Below are 21,041 nucleotides of genomic sequence, written 5' to 3'. Positions count from 1 at the left end.
CCAAGAAGTGACTGCACTACCACAATCTACGAAGGCGACAGGCCTAAAAGATAACATACGTACCTGAATGTACAAATACTTGCTAAAAGAATGCTAACCATCATCTGAGCTTTCAAGGAGTCAGAATCACGGATCACCATAACAAACAGGAAAATGAAGAAGTCTGAAAACTCGCAAGAATTACCAAAATGTGACAGAGACACAAAGCGAACAAATGCTGTTGGAAAAATGTCACCAACAGCCTTGCTGACGCTGGGTTGTCACAAACCTCCAATCTGAAAACAAACAACGAGAAACAAAAGAAGACACTAAAAAAAGAAAAACAAACCCCAAAAAACAACCCACAGCACTGCAAAGCTCAGCAAAACGAAGTGCAATAAAACCGTGTACGCTTGTAAGTAACTTTCAGGGCAAGTGCTAACCTGCCCATGCGCGCTGCGTCCTCCACAGGCCACAACTATGCGTATGTTTCAACAAAGCCTGTTAGCATGTCTCTTGCACATTTCTTTTTCCATCTGCAAATACTTCCCGGCGAGGAGAGCAGAAGTTATAAATCAAATGGGAACATTCTGGTCCTCTCTATTCCCTGGACCAACCTACAGTAGTTTAAGTTTTAGTGTGGAATGGAATTTTAAGTTAACAGTAAAACTATCTCCCTGGCAAAAAAAAAAAAAAAAAGGCTGAGCACGCGCACACAATTCTCAGCGACTCAATGAAATCAGAGAACGTGCCCTTCGGTGCTCTCACCAAAAACGACACACTATTATCATCTCCTAGCCAGGGTCCCTGAGGTCCCACTCGAGGATTTTAGTCACACATGGCTCTGCTGGGCTTCCCACACCAAACAGGACTCAGAAACTGCTTTGTGGTCCACTCGAGCATCATTTTGTGGCAGTTGGCCCAACCCGGCCATGCTCGGGGTGAAAAGATCCTAGGAAGGGAGGGCACAGAGCAAAGGGAAGGGAAGAGCTTTGGAAGCCAAAGGAAAGTTCTCCAGTTTTTTGTTTTTTGTTTTTTTTTTAACGTTCATTTATTTTTGAGAGAGACACAGAGTGTGAGCGGAGGAGGGGCAGAGAGAGAGGGAGACACAGAATCCGAAGCAGGCTCCAGGCTCTGAGCTGTCAGCACAGAGCCCGACGCGGGGCTCGAACCGGGGAGATCATGACCCACGTCAGATGCTTAACTGACTGAGCCACACAGGCACCCCTCTCCACCTTTACCTACAGCCCTCCGTCGGACCCCACCCCAGACCTGTCAATCCGAATGTGCATCTGAAGAAGACCGCCAAGGTGATTCCCGTGAAGTATGAGAGGGCGAACTAGTAGTTTCCTAGGCTGTTGGGAGAGTTCACGTTTTAGTAACAAAAATGTCACTAGAATTGTTTTTAAAAATGCAGAAAAAACTGGGGCACCTGGGCGGCTCAGTCGGTTAAGCCTCCGACTTCAGCTCGGGTCATGATCTCACCATTCGGTTGGTGAGTCTGAGCCCCGCATTTGGCTCTCTGCTGTCCGTGTAGAGCCTGTTTTGGATCCTGTCTCTCTTCTCTCTTCTCTCTCTCTCTTCTCTCTCTCTCTCTCTCAGCCAATATCTTCCAAAGTTACCATAGTCAGGCTTGACCAGGATAAGGCCACGCTCTGTGTCTTTGACCCCGATTCCTTCCAGAATCTGTCCCTGCCCAGTTAAGGAGTAGCTTTTCCTGTCCTGGGGACCAGAACCAGTTCATGAACTTGCCCTAATCCCTGGTGAACACACCCATATGTCCCACAGCAAACTTGGGATGTGGGCAGAGGAAGGAGTCGGTCAGGAAAGAAAGATACTAGAGTCCTCCGCCACTCTCAATTCTTGATCCTGGTCTGAACCCAGTTCTTTCCATCTCGTGTCACTCTTCTTGTATCTTAAACCCTGTAATTCCTACACAAATCTCCAAGCTAATTATACTTGGGAATGACAGAGTGGACAATCCAAGACCAAGTATTTGATGCCCGATGGAAGGAAGATTAGAAGTCAAAGTTGAGAGCTGCTTTCATGTTTAAGTGCATGTTATTCTGGTTTAGTTCTTTCTAAGCCCACAATCCCTAAATACTGTCAACAGTGACCAGAACTACTGGCCTGACCAGCCCATGCCGCCTCTGCTCACGAAGCGCTATGCAACACTGCTGAAGTCTACGCTTAAAAATAGTTACATTTAACGTTACGCGTTTTTGCTGCAATTTTGTTAAAAAGAGGTGGGGGAAGAGTTAAAAAGAAAACACGAATCGGGGCGCCTGGGTGGCTCAGTCGGTTAAGTGTCCACCTTTGGCGCAGGTCATGATCTCACAGTTCGAGAACTGGAGCCCCACATCTGGCTCTGTGCCATCAGCCGGAAGCCTGGAGCCTGCTTTGGAGTCTGTGTCTTCCCCTCCCCCGCTCGCACTCTGTCGATCGGTCTCTCTCAAAAATAAAATAAACGTAAAAAAAAAGAAAAAAAAGAATTCTCTTTGGGATCAAAAAATAAGTCCATAAAAAAAAGAAAATTCTACTAAAAATCTATTTCACGACACTTGCACGAACCGAGTTACATCAAGTCAGGTGCACTGTTTAAACGCTGTTCTCCTTTTCCACTTCATCTTAAGAAGTAGGCACAGAAGCTACAAGGAAGGGAATTCTCATCTGGAGGAAGTAGGAAGGGAAGAGGGACAGGATAATGGCAAGACAGGCAGAGGCAGACCAGCTCTGCGTGGGATTGGAAACACTAAAGCAGTGCCTGACCCAAAGCTGGGCAAAAGTCACTTAGCCTGTCCTTAGTTTACAGATCATACTGTACAACCCGAGAATGTGATGAGAAAGCAACCAGCCCGGGGAGCAGCACGGCATCCACGCTGGCCGTGACCGTCAGACACGGGATCCGTTGGCCGTCTCTGTCCGTTCCCCGCAATCCACACCTACGAAACACAGCTAGGTCTTTACCACCGAATGCTGAGCAACTATTCAAGAGTCTCCGATGAGAAAGAAACTGAGGAACCGCAAAACAGCCCAGGAACATCGCTGTTTATCAAACCAAGAAATGAGAAACGTACCAAGTGGACGATCTCTGAGAAGTTTCGATACGCGAGCAGCCCCCTGGCCTTAATCAACTCAACACTGACACTGAAGCTTCTGTTCTCAACAAACTTGCAAACCAGATTCAGAACCCGTGAGCTTTAAATACTGGGCATTATGACCCCCTTCTCTCTTCAGGTCTTAAATCTTTTTTTTTTTTTTTTTTTTTGAGTCCTTTGGTCATACTGATATACTTTAGAATATAGTAGTAAAACAAGTAGGTTGTTTTTGGACAAAGACCGTATTCAAGACCTGACAGAGGCAGATAAAACAGGAGTGCATGTCCATTGTGACTTAAGTAACCATATGCTTTTCCAAGTTTTTCTTTTGAAGTTTACCACTGGGTAAAACATAGTTTTATACAAGTCATCAACTTGGGATACAGACACTATGACACCTCTCCTACTTTACAATTAAACTAACAGCGATTTTTACTGTCACTTACCAAATAACTGCTTGCTATTTTACAATCGTTTGAATAGTTGCCCTCTGCCCTGATTTTTAGGATATTCAGTGTAGCCCCCTCTTAAGACTACATCAACCTCTATTCCTTTTTTTTTTTTTTTTTAAAGTCCAAGGTAATGAATATATAGTGTAATAATGGTTTCAGGAGTAAAATTTAGTGATTCGTCGCTTACACATCACACCCAATGCTCATCCCAAACAAGTGCCCCCCCCTTAATGACCATCACCCATCTAGCCCATCCCCCCAGCCAACACCCCTCCAGCAGAGGTCTTAAAGGGATCCCTCTGTAGCATTCAAATTAGTTTCCTTTATAAAATAGAGACACCAGCCTCCTTTCGCAACTGCCCAAATGTAATATTCGGTTTCTGAATTCACCTGTTTGTTTTCAGTGACACTAGAGCCTTCATGTTACACTAAAGAACCGGGAACGAGAAGCAGCCCACATTCTCACTGGCAGACGGGTTATTTCCAACCCTCTCAGGAATCTCAGGATTTTAAGGGAAAGTGGAAATGAAACCAAGATGCACGTATCAATAATTGGGCAACTTTTCTCAAATGCTTGCACCCCTGTCCTTCTGGATCCTTTGGCAGGATTCCCGGGGGAGAGAATCAGCCAAGTCTAGCGCTTTTCTGCCCTGCACTGGCTAGAACACCGCGTGCGTTCCATTTGGAGAATTGGATTGCATCTCACACGCGACGGTGTATGTTACACATTCTTTCCGGGATTTGGTGTTCCCACTTAGAAACAACTCTTTAAGGTATGGAGGGTGGGGGCAGCGAACACGCATGCTCTAGTGGAAGACAACCCCGGGAGGCGGAGCACGGGCACCCTGAAGGCTGCAGGTCAAGCTCACCTGACCATAGTCTGTCCGGAAGACGACGACGCCCTCTGCGCAGGAATTGACAGTACTCGGAAAATGCTGGCCATTTTCTCTCAGCCAGACCCGTGTCCCCTGTAAACAAAACACACAGGATTGAACTAGGAGTTTGGACTGTGTTTCATGGCAAATCACCACTCTCGAAATTACTGACTACAGCATTCCTTTGCGGGGAAAAAAAAAAAAAGTTTTAAGAAGGAAATGTTTTTCTCAGACAAGAATGGCTCCCCAGGAAGCATCGTCCCCAGCCTTCACTAGACCCCAAGCGTGACCTGGTGTCCCACCAGAGAATGCGGAGGAGGGAAGGAGAAAACGGTACGCCCCGTGCTGCCGAGACACAAGCGCTTTATGTGGACGATCTCGGTTTCCCTCACGAATGCCCCCGGAGGCAGCCACTGTTGGCAAAGTCAAGTCGGAGAAGTGAAGGCCTGAAGGCATAGTAGCAACTAGCCCAGCATCACAAGATAGAGAGCACTTGACCCGGGCAGTCGGGTTCCAGAAACAAGTTTAACCAGGTCGTGACAATGCTGCACCTCGTGATGAAGACTCTTTGGGACCTGCTGGCTCCCATCTTCCCGTGTGCCACATGGAGGGCATCAGAACACCCCACTGACTTCCGGCTGCTACCAGATCTAAGTGTCAGATGAACTCTCCAAGGGAGGGACTAAAGTTTTAGTAAAGATCAGAACCCAATCCACAGGTGACAAGTTTGCTAGGAACTCCAGCGTTCAAGACAGCAACTTCCAGATCCCAGTGTTAACCCCGGGGTGCTTTTTTTTTTGGTGTTGATTTCATTTCCATCTTTTGTTTCCCCACTGGACAAATGAAACAAGCATAGTATTTACCTTTCCAATGATGAATTTCCTCTTCCTTTGATTTCACAACATGAGAACCACTTGTTTCTAAGAACCAGTGATAAAAGTCTAAGGAATCACTGGGGGGGTTACCGGTCAATTTGTAAAGAATTATCGCTATGCTGTACGCCCACGTGATGGAATGAAACACTGACCTTTAATACCGCATGAAGTTATTTCAACTGAGTTCAGTGTCCTCAATCCCAACAAAATTGACAGTAAACGAGCACACCCTTAGGACACAATGTGTTAACGTGGAAATGCTATACCTAAGTTATCACTCGAAACGGCACATACAAGGGCACCCGGGTGGCTCAGTCGATTAAGCATCTGACTTTGGTTCAGGTCATGATCTCACACTTCAGGAGTCTGAGCCCCACCTCGGGCTCTTTCCTATCAGCTTGGAGTCCACTTCGGATCCTCTGCCCCTACCCCCCTTCGGCCCCTACTCAACTGGTGCACACAAGCTCATGCTCCCTCACTCTCTCTCTCTCTCTCAAAAATGCATAAACGTTAAAAAAAAACTTCATGTGATAAAAAAAATGGTATTTACATCGAACAGCTTTTTCTAGAACTTTTAACCTCATTTTATTGGTCTACTTAATTTGTTTTGATTTCAAATGTTAAGTGAAATATTTAAAATATGTTACTTATAATTTATTCAGCTTGCAGTTTAAGGGACTACAACTGGCTTCTTGATAGAGCTGGTAGGGGATAAATAATCTAGAATTAAATTCATCATGGGGCGCCTGGGTGGCTCAGTCGGTTAAGCGGTCAACTCTGGCTCAGGTTATGATCTCGCGGTTTGTGAGTTCAAGCCCCACGTCGGGCTCTGTGCTGACCGCTCAGGGCCTGGAGCCCACTTTGGATTCTGTGTCTCCCTCTTTCTCTGCCCCTCCCCCGCTCATGCTCTCTCTCTCAAAAATGAATAAATGTTAAAGTAAATAAATAAAAAAAAGAACACACAAAACATCAAGTGGGAGAAGTTCCCATCTCCGCATCCGTCAGTCACATACCTCTGATTGGCAGTTTGGGCTGAGACACAGTGAACGCCAAGAATGACACTTACAACTGCCTGTCCCTCCCGATTTATTAGCAGGCAGCTGCTTCAAAAAGGAATATTTACTCCTGGCATCCTCTAAGACTGTCCTGTCAAATATCACTCCATACCGAAACCACACCATCTGTAATGACCTAGAAAAAGATTTCCAAGTGCCTGAACTATTGTTTTCATCTTTTTATTTTTGTTAAGATTTATTTATCTAAGTAATCTCTACACCTAACATGGGGCTTGAACTCACGACTCAGAGATCAAGAGTTGCACTCTCTACTGACTGAGCCGACCAGATGCCCCATTTTATATATATATATACATTAGAGAGAAAGAGCATGCGTGTGCAAGTTGGGGAGAGGAGCAGAGAGAGAATCAAGTAAGCATCACACCGCCAAAGGACCTGATCCCAGGACCCTGAGATCACTACCTGAGCCAAAACCAAGAGCCGGACATGCAACCAGTTGGGCCACCCAAGTGTCCCCCCCCCCTTTTTTTTTAAGTAGGCTTCACGCCCAGCATGGGGCTTGAACTCACAACCCTGAGATGAAGACCTGAGCTGAGATCATGAGTCAGACGGTTAACTGACTGAGCACCCAAGGTGCCCCATCTTTATCCCATTTAATTTACACATCAGAGACTGCAACATTTTAAAGCTCTGAGATACCTACACACACACACACACACATTCAAATGGAAACTTTCAAAGTTCTATAAATAAAGTGAGAACTTTTACTCATTAGGTACAATCATGAAATCATAAACCACAGTCGTTCCTCCACCCTCCAAGTCCTAAGTCCAAAAGCATTGCTTGCTAGAACCGTCACCTGCACTATTTTTTTTTTCTTACATCAAAATGGATTTCATGTGCTGCCCGATTATTAAAATTGTCTGTCAGGGGTGCCTGGCTCAGTTGTTCAAGCATCCGACTTCGGCTCAGGTCATGATCTCACAGTTAGTGAGTTCGAGCCCCATGTCAGGCTCTGTGCTGACAGCTCAGAGCCTGGAGCCTGCTTCCGATTGTGTGTGTGTGTGTGTGTGTGTGTGTGTGTGTGTGTGTGTCTCTCTCTCTCTCTCTTTCTGTGTTCCTCCCCTTCTCACCCTCTGTCCCTCTCAAAAATAAAGATTAAAAACAATTATTTTTAAAAATTATCTGTCTGGTACGAATCCGATATTTCGTCACGAGACATTGCCGAACTCATATAAATTGTCACAAGGATGAACACAAACCTCCCGACTTCCAGAGGCTATACGGCCACGCAGACTCTTTCACCGGCTGCGGTGGTCCCTCCTACCTTCTCAGGTGAAGGTACCATAAAGCCCTCTGTTGACACAGTCCTACATGATCAAACACACAGTTCACCTTCCTTAGTCCAAAGGTCTTTTTCAACAGGTGTGAAGAGCTGCTCATAAGCAAGTTCTAGGAAATCCGCCCAGACTGCCAATCGGAAGCTCACGGCCAGTTCTACTAGACCTACAGACAGCAGCTGTCTGCCACAGGTAGGAAGGGAAATGCATGTAAAACGTTCCCTTTGTTCCTTAGAAAAGCTTACACCGGCAATGTTCATGAAATCAGACCTGCAAAGCAAAACCAAAGTAGGTATTTTTCCATAGATTGTTCTTGGTGGTTTCTCTGAGCCCCCGAAGGTTCTGCTCCCATTCTATTCGAATAGAACACATATGCCCAGGTCCCGTAAAGAGGCCACCCACAGGCATTTAAAAATGAAGTCACAAGCAGACATTTACCAGACCATCCAAGTTGGAGTGGGGAAGAAAAGTTTGCCCACCATATGCAAGTCATTATATTCTGTCATTGTTAAATAAGGCTGATAATGTACAATATGGCAACCTAGCATATGGAGAAAGCTCACAATTGGAGTTTAAAACTGTCTTTACAAGTTTGATCATAACATACACATTTTATTAAAACTTGGACAAGTTTCCATCCTGATCTCTGAGACGGATATGTGTCAAGTTTAATAGCTAAAAATTTTCCTGCGCATAATCAATCACCGGTAACATTTTTACCATACAAAGCACTTGCTCAAAAGTTCCCATCTCCTTTGATCTAGAGCAATCCTGTAAGATAAGGAGGCAAGTAATACCATCCCTTCTTCAAAAGTGAGGTTCCTAGGGGTTCCATTTTCCATCACCAACAAACGATTTCCTGGATAGGATTAAAAAAAAATACTATCGGTGTTAGTGAGGATGTGGAGACACTAGGGAGGATGTAAAATGGTACCCCCATTTAGAAAACGGTTTGGAAGTTTCTTAAAAAGCTAAACACGATCTTGGGGCACACCTGGGAGGCTCAGTCAGTTAAGCGTCTGACATTGGGTCAGGTCACGATCTCGCAGTTTCTGAGCATGAGACCCGCATCAGGCTCTGTGCTGACGGTGTGGAGCCTGCTTCAGGTTCTCATCTGCCTTTCTCTCTCTCTCTCTCTCTCTCTCTCTCTCTCTCTCTCTGTCTGTCTGTCTCAAAAATAAATAGAACTTAAAAAAAAAAAAACTAACCACAATCTTATCCCAGGTTTCAACAATTCACCCTAGAGATCTACCTCCTTGAAAGAAATGTTTCAAAAGTCGTGCATGCAAATATTTGTAGCAGCATTTTTAATGGCCAAATACTAGAAATCATTCAAATGACTATCAACTGGTATGGAGACAAATAAAATGTAATAAATCCATGCAATGGAACTCTTCAGTAATAAAAAAAACAAAACAGCAAGCCACTGACAGAATAATCAATAAGGACGGATCTCAGAAACATTATGCTAAGTGAAAAGAGCCACACACAAAACAGTTCATAGTGTAGGGTTTCATTTATATGGCATTTCTGGAAAAGGCAAATCCATGGACACAGAAAGCAAAGGACAAGCTGCCCGGAGCGAAATGTGGGAGGGACACTGACCACGAATGTGGAAAAAGGGAGCCCGGGGGTGATGGAACAATCAGAAAGCTGGATCGTGTGGATAACCTTGCAGCTGTATAGATACACCACAGCTCCTTCAAATGTGGACATGTCATTGGTGAATTTTATTGTCTGCAATTAAATCTTGGTGATTTCAAATCATCAGGAAAAGTTAATTTCCAAACCTATATACTTCCCAATTGTACACGCACATTCTTAAGCATTCAATAATGGGAAAAGCCCAATCGCGTCTCTGTAACTGGGCAATGAGAGACCAAGAAACATACACACACATGCACACACATGCACACACATGCACACACATGCACACACACACACACACACACACACACACACACACACACACCCATAAAGATTCAGGGTAAGGGCTGAGTGAAAACTCCGAAGATGTGTGTTGAATTCAAGCCCCTGCTCTCTACTAATGTCAACAAGGGGGCTAAGTGGCCAGGCTGGAGACTTGCCCAAACGAAAGAGAAGACTGGGGTAGAGTGTATCGTTGTCTCGTGGTGCTCAGGTATTAGCCCCTCACCCTGGAAGATAATTCTTAATCTCCCGCCTATTGCCGACCTGGAGTGCCTCCTCCCTGGGCAAGGAATTTTATCCGGCTTTTCCCCCTGACCGTGGCCATGTGAAGTCGCCTGAAATTGTTACCTCCTGGCCCTTGACGCACACACAGTTTGCTGATCCCGACTTTAAGCTAACGAAGATAAAATCGCCAGCACAGATTTCAACCTACTGTCACCCTTTTCAAAACTACCGCATTTCTCTTCTGGTTTTAAAAATGATTTTCTCTTCTGAACTCTGAAAACACTTAAGTTTAAAAATAAGGTAGGGAAACAACCCTAAAAAGAGATAATGATGATGGGCTTTAAATACCATGCTGTGTGGCATGTTCTAATTACAGATTCACAGAAAAGAGAACATTCTTTACCCAAACACACAAGTCAGCCTTAGACCCAGAACACAGCACCACACCCACTTTTCTCTTGTAAGTGCTTACTTGGACTGTGTCAAGTGCTACACTTCAGGATTCTCTAAGAACCTACACCATAAAATCACAATGTGTTTGGAAATTTGGTATTTTTTTAAAGACAAAGGGGACAAATAATTTTGTAATGGCTACATTAATATGGCTATTTAAATCTGTAGTAAATGCAGCAGCCAAAGGAAAGTTCTGTTCTTTTGCCTGCAATGATTTTTTTTTTTTTGAATGAGAGGAACACGAGTAGGGGAGGGGCGGGGGGGGGGGTGGGGGAGAGAGAATCTTAAGCAGGCTCCACACCCAGCACAGTCCCTGACGAGGGGCTTGATCCCACGACCCCGGGATCATGACCTGAGCCAAAAACCAAGAGTCGGATGCTTGACCGACTGAGCCACCTGGGTGCCCCTCTAACCTGGCATCTTCTAAGGTGTCTAATGTCGAAGTCGGGGGCAGGGCAGGGGCCAGGGGACCCTGCTCCTGACGATACTGAATTCCAGAAACTGGATGTAGATAACATATCATAGTATCAAGGACTTAAATGGCACTTTTTCTCCATTTTTTTAAATGGAGATATATTTGACACGTGACATTAGCGTCAGGTGTATGGGATTCAATATTTGCATATATTATGAAATGATAAACACAGTAAGTCTAGTTAACGTCCATCGGCACACATGGTTGCAATTTTTTTGTGTGATGAGAACTTGGAAAATCTCCTTTCTTAGGAACTTTCAAATATACAATACAGTATTATTAACTATGGTCGCCATGCTGTACGTTACATTCCTAGGACTTAACTCTAACTAGAAGTTTGTACCTTTTGACCTCCTTTACCTACTTCTCCCATCTCCCCCACTGCCCCCCCCAAACCACTGAACTGCCCTCTGTATCTATGTTGTTTTTTTGGGGGGTGGGGTAGGGGTTAGATTCCACATATGAATGAAATCCCTCCTGTTTTACAGTCAATGGTTTTTCCACTGGAAGTAGAAACAACTCTTCAACGTATTTTTTTTTAATCCTTCTATTCCAATCCACCTTAAAAGACACATGGCTTTTATAACAGACCAAATGCTAATGCGAGCTCCTCAACTCGGCACTCGCGACATTTTGGTCAAGGTAATTACTTCTAGGGGGTGAGGGGACGGTCTTAGCTGGAAACCACCGAGCCAGAGTCATACAAAGTTCTGGAGCCACAGCCAAATTAGAGTTTTTAAAAACCACTCATCGTCCGTGACCTAATTGAAAGCAGACTCCATTGTCTACATTCTAAGAATTTCCACCACCTCCCAGAGTAGGATCAGCCCCAGACACAGCAGACCTGAGACAGATCTAATTTCTGGTGACATTAGAGCAGGTGCGTACAGAAGGGAGGGGACGGTGAGAGCCTGCCAAGTGCCGGACAGACATAAGGAAAGAGGTCCAGGAGGCAGACGGCTTGATGATGGGGTTAGAGGGACGCTCTCCTTTTCCTCCCTCCGTCCAGTCTGTTTTGTTTTTCACGTGAATTACAGCTGACTTTTGACGCTTGTACACAGATGCTTGAACTGTACAGACAAAAACCTGTCCTCTGTGCTCACAAACCCCAACACAAAACTTGCCAGAGAGCTTGGAGACGGTGCAGACAGGAATGAAGAGAGGAGCAAAAGCCCGTGTACAAAACGAGTGTGGGAACCGCGGCACGGACACAGCAGAGGGGGCAGAGCCCGCAGATTAGACACACACGGGGAAGGTGAAGTCTACACCGCCTCCCCTCCAGAGGTGGCCCAGGAGGGGGCCTGGAAATGCGGTGGAGAGGCCGGGGAGACCACGGTGTCCTAGCATCCCCGCAGCGGCGGGCGGTCTCCCCACGCCCTGGCCACACAGCACGCACAGTGTGGGGCCCACGGGGCTGAGTGATCGCGGGCTCATTGCCTCCCCTCGTGACTGCAGGGGCTCGGACCTGAGGCTGGCAATCATTTCTGAACAACCGTACCAGATTCCGAAGAGGCTCGCCACAACCAGGCTCTAAGCGGAACCCGGATGGCATTAGGCTCATGTCCCAAAGGACACAGAATTCAACCAGGGGCCGAGGCCAGTGCTCCACCCTGCACGGGCTGCTGAGGAGGGCCAGGGAATCAAGGGGGTGCTCAAGAGAGAAACGGTGAGCATACAGCCCGTGATGATGGAAACGTGTGGCTTGAGGACCCCAAGTCTGTCCCGCTTTACCGCTGGCTGTGGAATGGCGACGCCTTTCGTTTTCCATACGGGCAACCCCGACAACCATCATATGCCCACCAGAGCTGATGGGCCACTGGATTCCAGAGGAAAACGTGTTGCTGACGTTCTGCTTCAGACTCAGAGACACAATCCACCCCCGTCCCCCCGAACCCTAAGATTTTGCCACAAGGGTTAAGTAACTCCACAGACAGGCCGACCCAAGTCCTTGAGGATATTGCTGAAGTACTGTATATTTTTATAAGAAATGTATGCCAGCTATGTGTATGTGCATTATATTTGTAACTTTCAGCTACATCATCCACGTCCTTATTAACATCATTTCCTGGCCTCACCTATGGGCCTAAGACCCACAGGTAGACATGTAGTGTCTCAAACAACTCAAGCACATCTTTAACAGTATGGCTGCAAAGAGAGGAACGTGTGCATTCATGATGCAAAGTTCACAGACAATCCGTCCCATGTCTTTAGATAGGATCCCATGCCCCCACCTGCCAAGAATCATGAGGCACTCCCGTTTTTTCCTGTTGGCCTGCCCAGAGGGTCAAACTCTGTTACCACCGTCGGCTACCTGGAAGGCAGCTTCCTTGCAGAGAATCACATGAAAAGTACACACATGACAGGAGGTAAAAAGCAAGGAAAAGAAGAAAACCGTCCAGGAAAAAACTAACCTTTGCTCACTCTTCCCCAGATACAGGTACAAAGGCTCACTGGTGTCCCCCACTCTCGATTCAAAGTCAAAACCGAACAAATGGTGCTGAAGAGCAAGATGCCTCGATTATGAACATGTAATGCTATCAAGAGTTTATTCCACGGTTACAGGGTTCCGACCTTGCCAACCGATTCAGCCCTGATTTTATATTCTATTTTTTTCTACCTTCTTTACAATTCCTTAAGATGGCTTTTTTTTTTTACATTTAATTTTTTTTAATGTTTTTATTAATTTTTGAGACAGAGCATGAGCAGGGGAGGGGCAGAGACAGAGGGAGACACAGAATCCAAAGCAGGCTCCAGGCTCCGAGCTGTCAGCACAGAGCTCGACGCGGGGCTCGAATTCACGGACTGCGAGATCATGACCTGAGCTGAAGTCAGACGCCCAACCGACTGAGCCACCCAGGCGCCCAGATTTAATTTGATTTAAAAAAAAAATTTAATATTTTTGAGAGAGAGAGAGAGAGAGAGAGAGAGACAGAGTGTGAGTGGAGGAGGGGCAGAGAGAGAGAGAGGGAGACACAGAATCCCAAGCAGGCTCCAGGATCCGAGCTGTCAGCACAGAGCCTGACGCGGGGCTCGAACTCACGAACATTGAGATCGTGAACTGAGCCGAAGTCGGACGCTTACCCAACTGAGCCACCCAGGTGCCCCAAGATTTTATTTTTTAAGCAATCTCTCATACGCAACACGTGGACAGAATTCATGACCCTGAGGATTAAGAGTTGCACGCTCTAGTGACCGAGCCAGCCAGGTACCCCCTTAAAATGGCTTTTTGGTTGCTCTTTTAAACTACAGTGACTCGAAATTATCTCAGAAACCATTTAAATCTGAGGGTAATGAGACATCTCCAAGTTGCTGAGCTAATCTCAAACACTGAGAATCCAAGGAACAAACATCAAACTAGTCCATCCGTTAGTTAATCGTTTATCACACAGCCAACACACGTTTAAAAGAAAACACACCAACGCTAAGCAGTTAATACATCTGAAATTTATTCATCTATCTATAAGTCACTTAATCCATAAGGCCATCCATCCATCCACCCACCCACAAGTCCATTCACCCTATAAACATCTTTTGAGGCCCCTATTATGTACCAGGCACTATGAAAGGTTCAGCAGAAACAAAATCGCTGCTGCCCCCGAGAGCTTACAACGTATCCAAGAGAAAGTTTTCCTTTTCTAATACCTTCCCCATCGACTCTCTTCCAAAGGAAATAATAATTACAAGGAGACCAAGACAAGAGAGACAAAGGAGCCAATGGAAGAAAGGACGCGTAGATTTTATAAAATGCAGAAAACTGTTCTGGTGCTAAGAACTCTCAAACACTACTGAGAAATCCTCCCTAAGGGACTTAAAACTGAATTCCATTCTTCCTTCCAGTGGAAACAGGAGGAGATACAGAACAGAAGGGGTAATAAGAGACCTGTGATCACAAGACGCTTGTACTCTTCATGGAATAGAATACCAGACATCCTTTACCACTTATTCCCTAGAGTTTATGGCCCTTTCCTAATCTTGACCAGAATAATTAAAAAAAAAACAAAAACAAAAACCTACAGATAAAAACTGATAGGATCATCTCAGTGAAATCCTGTCCTGGCTGCTATCTATTTTTAGGGGGAAGAAAACCCCTCCAACTTACTTGGAACAGGACTTTGTCAGCATTTCCTAAAAACAAATAAACCAAGAACACAGTAGGAAATAAATAAACTTAAAACAGCTATCTCTCACTTCTGTGGCACACACAGTGATTCCTTTGCAGAATTTTATTAAATTTCAAAAAAGTTATTTTTCATACAATCATACTTCCTGAATTAAGAGGTGCTTAAAAAAAGAATCTAATCGGGGCGCCTGGGTGGCTCGGTCGGTTAAGCATCCGACTTCAGCTCAGGTCATGATCTTGCGGTTCATGGGTTCGAACCCCGCGTCGGGCTCTGCGCTGACAGTTCAGAGCCTGGAGCCTGCTTCGGATTCTGTGTCTCCCTCTCTTTCTGCCCCTCCCCCACTTATGCTCACGCTGGTTTACAAGCATCCACGCTCTCGCTCTCTCTCAAAAATAAACATTAAATTTTTTTTTTATTTTTTTTAACGTTTATTTATTTTTGAGACAGAGAGAGACAGAGCATGAATGGGAGAGGGTCAGGGAAAGGGAGACACAGAATCCAAAGCAGGCTCCAGGCTCTGACCTGTCAGCACAGAGCCCGACACGGGGCTCGAACTCACGGACTGTGAAATCCTGACCTGAGCCGAAGTCGGATGCTTAACCGACTGAGCCCCCCAGGTGCCCCCCCCCAAAATTTTTTTTAAATAATCTCAATCAATCAAAAAGGCAGATTATATATTGGCAAGAATTCAGAGAAACTAGAACCCACATACACTGTTGGTCAAAAGGCATAATGGCACAATTGCTCTGGAAAACAGACTAGCAGTTCCTCCAGAGGGTAAACATAATGCTTCCGTATGACCCAAGAATCCCACTCTGAGGCATATAACCAAGCGAAATGAAAATATACGTGCACACATCAAAACCTGTATACGAGTGTCCGCAGCGGCCTTATTCACGATAGCCCCAAAGTGGAAATAACCCTCATAGCCCATCAACTGATGAATAGATTTTTCGATGTGTGCCCCATCCATTCAATGGAAGATCGTTCAGTGATGCAAAGGATCACATTACAACGTGGATGAGGCCCGAAAACATCGTGGCAAGGGGAAGAAGCCACAAGGGACCACACGTTGCCTGATTCCATTTCCGTGAAATGTCCCGAAGATAAATCCATGGACGTCGAAAGCAGGCGGCTGGCTGCCTAAGGCTGGGTGAAGGTAGCGACTCGGACTGGGGAGGGATAGCTAATACATGTGGGGGTTTGGGGGTTTGTTTTATTTTTGTGGGTGGTGAAAACCTTCTGGAATCAGCAGTGACGGTTGTGCAAGTATTCGTGTATGCTAGTATTAATATATACTAACGTACTTGTACGAGTAATTAGTGAATATGCTAAAAACCACTGAATTGTGTACTTCAGAAGGTGGATTTTAGGAAATGGGAATTACGTTGCAAATCAAAGAGGAGAGGAAGAAAGGCCAACCAGAAATCCAGGCGGAATCACTTCTGACTTCATTCCCTCCCTGGATCCAACTACCCCACGGCCATCTACACCCCCGGCCTCCCTCACCCCATACTTACGTCAAGAAAGCCTTTTCGGTTTACAACTGCTTTTCATTGAGTAGCTTTCACAGAGAGGTATCAGTTGCCATCTTTGTAAATGCATGAATGTCATGACTTTCGGGAGACATCCAGAAGACAATTCACTCAACAAGAAACTTACGCAGATGACCACAACCGGTTTTTATATGCTTTCCCCAGAACATCAAAACCATAGTTATTTCAGTGCTTTGACTGTTTGATGTAGGACAGGATTGAGGTCATGAGTATGAACAGGAGGCAGGCATGGGTTGGTTTTTACTTGCTGTTGAATCTCCAGCACCTCGAACAGGGCTGGACATCCTCAGGGAGGATGAAGAATTAATTAATTCACTCTCAATTGAAAACCTTACCCGAGTGCTCTGCTCAGTGCCCAGCAAATGCACGCGCCATCTGCTAGAACAGTGCTGTTCACAGAGATGATGGACCGCAGAGGGTTTCAGCACAAAGTCTGAGAAACCCCACTGCACGCTCCCTAGAAGGTGTGGACTCAGACGTGAGTTAGCTGAGAGACCATCCAGTTTGTCTGTTACACAGGGCATGAGAGGACACGAGATGGCGTTGACATGGCTACGGAAACGCTCCAAAGCCATGGGGCTCTTTGACCCATCGTGGCAGCACCTACATCTGGGGCCTTAGAGGCACCTTCGGGTCACATCTAGGATGGCTTTCAGCCATCATATTGCTTTAACAACTGGCTTTGGAAAGCCTTGCTAGAGAATCTAAGAACGTGCAGGCCTAGTTTAACCATGCAAACCAACCTTTTCTCCAAAATTACAACTTTGGATGCTTTTCAGTTGCAAAAGACTTAAAAGTAACTTATCAAGGGGTGCCTGGGTGACTCAGCTGGTTAAGCGTCCAGCTTCGGTCTAGGTCATGACCTCACCGTTCCTGAATTCAAGCCCCGCATGGGGCTCTGTGCTGACAGCTCAGAGCCTGGAGCCTGCTTCAGATTCTGTGTCTCCCTCTTTCTCTCTGCCCCTCCCTCACGTATGTTCTCTCTCTCTTAAAAATAAACATTAAATTTTTTTTTTTAATTAGAAGAGAATAAAAATAACTTATCAATACAAACTACACCCACCAGGAGAGTGATGGGGGTGGGGGCTGAAGAGGACAGAAACATTTTTAAATCACGTAAGTGCCTGTATTTGTTCTACTTGCTATATACTGAGACTTTCTCTAAATAAAATTATTTCTCTCCTATACCAAAGGCATTTTCATTTCTCTCCATATTCAATATCTTCTTGGGTTCCACAGAGATCTGGGAAACAGAATGACACTTATTAAGAAAGGTAGCATGGGGTGCCTAGGTGGCTCAGTCGGTTAAGAATATGACTCTTGATTTCAGCTCAGGTCATGATCTCAGGGTTGTGAGATTGAGCCCTGGTTCAGGCTCTGCTCTGGGCGGGAAGCATGCTTGAGATATTCTCTCTCTCTCTCTCTCTCTCTCTCTCTCTCTCTCTCAACAACAACAACAACAACAAGGCAGCATGTCTAACAACCCAACGGCAATGCCACTGGTAATTCAGGACAAGTTGAAGGAGATGCTCTTCCAAGGACGTGGGCCTGTGCACCTGACCGTGAGGACCAGTGAGGCATGAGGACACCAGGGCACCTACAGTGTGACAAGCCAGACAAGTTGTGGAATGGAATGGGATGTGTGGTTTTAACTGTTGTTTTAAATCAATTTCTGGGGCGCCTCAGTGACTCAGTTGGTTAAGCGTCCAACTTCAGCTCAGGTCATGATCCCGTGGTCCGTGGGTTCGGGCCCCGCCTCGGGCTCTGTGCTGACAGCTCAGAGCCTGGAGCCTGCTTCAGATTCTGTGTCTCATTCTCTCTCTGCCCCTCCCCTGCTCGCGTTCTTGCCCCCATTTAATGGCCTTGACAGTTTTGGGGAGTGCATGTCAGGTATTTTGTAGAATATTCCTTGGTTGGGGGTTTTTCTCGTGGTTGGGCTGGAGTTCGGTGGTTTCCAACAATGGTTCAATCCAGGGGGGTCCAACTGCTTCAATGGGAATCCCGGCTTTCCTGCATCTTGGCCACGTGGCTTGCAACAAATTAAACCTCTGTGGCTTTCCATTTCCTCCTCGATAGAAGAGGAACCCAGCTCCCAGGTCACTGTGGGGATTAAACCAGCTAACCTGACAATGAAGGTGAGCGCATAACCAGAAATTCCCCATGAAGAGAAGGGGCCACCCTCTGAGTGAGCAACGATGATGGGGGGCCAGAGTCACAGTCCTAAGATTACTTCCAGAAGCTTGCAGTCCAAGGGGGACAAAGTTTAAATAGAAACCTTAAGCTTGATGCCATAAGGACTCATCCGGGGATGTATACACGGAACCTGCACTTGGGGTAGGGGGGTGTTGACAAAGGAAGCAGGCCTCCCGTGGGCGATGAACTGGACGGACTCCCCTAAGGCAGGTGCAAACCAAGGTGAAAGGGCAATTTTCCGCAAATCAGCCAAGCGCCAGTGTAGGCTAAGACAATGCAAAGTGGCTTACCCGCTCTACTTAATCTCCGTCCAGAAACTATTAACAGCCCCACACAACTGAACAAAGAAGGCATTCACCTTTGTCCGGCCCAAGAAAAAATAAAATCTCAGACTCTCCCGAGCAAAGCTCTAGAAACCGCAAAGGACTAAAACTACCTCCCCACTTACCAATAAAATGTAGGCCAAGTAACATTGTTTCACAAATGCAACAGACTTTCTTCCAACTATGTCCTTACAAAAACAAGAAACAAAACAATACAGCAGCCAAGTCATTTTGAGGTATCGACTTTTAATCCCCCCCTCCGTTCAAAAGACTCTCCAAAACTTGGAAATTCTCAAGACGTCCTCGAGCAGTATCAACAGGCCGACAGAAGTGGGGGGCGGGGCATGCCCTGCAGTTAAGACCCCCCACTGGGGTAGATGAGACTAAGCCAGGCCAGGGTGGGCTGAAGTTTGAGGCCGGCCGGACAAATCTGGCCCGATCCCATCGGGGCAGGTAACACAAAGCCCTGGGTCCTGAAGCTAAAGGAACGTTCCTCTCTGTTTCTCCTGGCTTCTCGTCAGCTTTATCCCTGACTCCTGGATGCCAGGCCCTGTCTGGTCCAGAATGAAGGCCCTATGCCCCCCTTTCCACACCCAGGCAGCCACAACCGACCAGAGGGAAGAAGAGGCTCATCCCAGCAAAGGAGAGTTTTCCCAGCAAGACACCAGAAGACACCTCCTAGGGATGGAGTCCAACAGCCCCCCCAGCCCCGCTCTAGCTTTCTAGAACCACTCCAGCCGCAGTTCAGGCACTCCTCCCCCAACCGCCTCACCCAGTAAAAAGCCTGACTCATGGCCGGAAGCAAGGTCATGCACGCAATAAAACCCCTCAATGGTGAACCCCAGGCACAGGGGCTCCTCTTATAAAACAGAGCAGGACGGGAAGGAGGTTTAAGCAGGGCCGGCAGGAGGTCAGCTGAGGCAGGATGCTGCTTCCAAGATCAACTGCGGACCATCCCCTGGCCCCCAGTCCCCCTGGCCTGGCTGCCCTTCTTGGAAGAAGGCCGCCCATCCTCCCCTCCACCGGCTCACGAAGGAAGGGAACCACAGGCAGACAGAAAGCCCACGAATCAGGTGCCACAAACACCAGTGGCCAAGCCAACTTCCAGTAAACCCTCGTGAGACAGAAAACCGTGCAGAAGGGAGGCTCTCACCTCTGACTTCACAGCAGAATCAAACACCCGTGGAGCTTGTAAACCTGGACAGTGCCCAGGGACCAGCTCCAGATGTGCACAGCTGGCGTCTTCGGAGGCCCCACCATTGGGGCTTCTGGGCCCAGGGGGGGTGAGGAAGCGCTCCTTTGCCGGGCTAGTCCTCAGCAAGATAGGTGGTCACCCAAAGGAGCGAGGGCTCCTTCCCTTCCCTCCCCCCTCCCAAATTCACCACTTCGGTGGCTCTCAAACCTGGTCTGGCTCCGAGGGAACACGTGGGGCTCTCTTTGGAACCCCACGCAAAGTAAAACATCAGCTTAAGAGCACTGGGTTCAAAACCACCAATCCAAGATAGCTACTCCTAGCAGGGAAACCATTAGGTCTAAGCAAAAGCAGGAAGGAAAAGCGGGAGAGAGAGAGAGAGAGGAAGGAAATAAGGAGGTGAGTTAACATACATACCCTGTCCACACATGGAACGCATCGCTCCTGAATAATTTACCACACGATGCTGGCATGCACCCCCCGCCCCCCACCCCGCCGCCCCCCGGCCCCGCAGTACTCATTTACTCAATAATTAACGTCCGCTGCGATCCAACTGTTTGTTTTGAAATTAGCTGAAAGTCATTTTTCAAAACATGTCATTTAAGAGCTATTTTAGAAGTCCCCATAAAACTGCACCTATAACACAGCTGGCTGGCTAAACATCACCTAAAAAAAAGTCCTCTATTAGCATTTACTTAGGGACTCCGCGATACCGCCACAAATACTCCATCATCATACCCAAGACATAATGCAAAACGCCTCCCCCGGGAAACCAGCTTCCCTGGATAAATCCCATTAAATCAGTGTTTAAGCCCACAGCTCAGCTTTTCAAGTGGCAACGGGTCCCCCCTACAGGCTTCCACAGAATGCCCACGCGCTGCCCTCCCCTGCTAATGACACCAGGCAAACCGGAAGGCATCTTAAATGGTACCATCCAAA

General features: G+C 46.6%; 1 protein-coding gene across 1 annotated transcript in view; it reads right to left on the bottom strand.

Moving 5' to 3' along the window:
* Nucleotides 1-21,041, bottom strand: part of MYO10 (myosin X) — a 227,601-nt gene that overhangs the window by 173,980 nt on the left and 32,580 nt on the right. The window contains exon 2 of the mRNA XM_047093899.1: nucleotides 4,399-4,497. Coding sequence (XP_046949855.1) covers nucleotides 4,399-4,497 — 99 coding nt within the window. The remainder of the gene's footprint in view (nucleotides 1-4,398; nucleotides 4,498-21,041) is intronic.

Source organism: Lynx rufus, unplaced genomic scaffold, assembly GCF_022079265.1.
Source record: "Lynx rufus isolate CCGP_SWC_20201006 ecotype Redwood Valley unplaced genomic scaffold, mLynRuf1.p SCAF_1, whole genome shotgun sequence".
In the NCBI taxonomy this organism is placed as follows: domain Eukaryota; kingdom Metazoa; phylum Chordata; class Mammalia; order Carnivora; family Felidae; genus Lynx; species Lynx rufus.
This window is presented reverse-complemented; position numbering and strand designations above follow the sequence as displayed.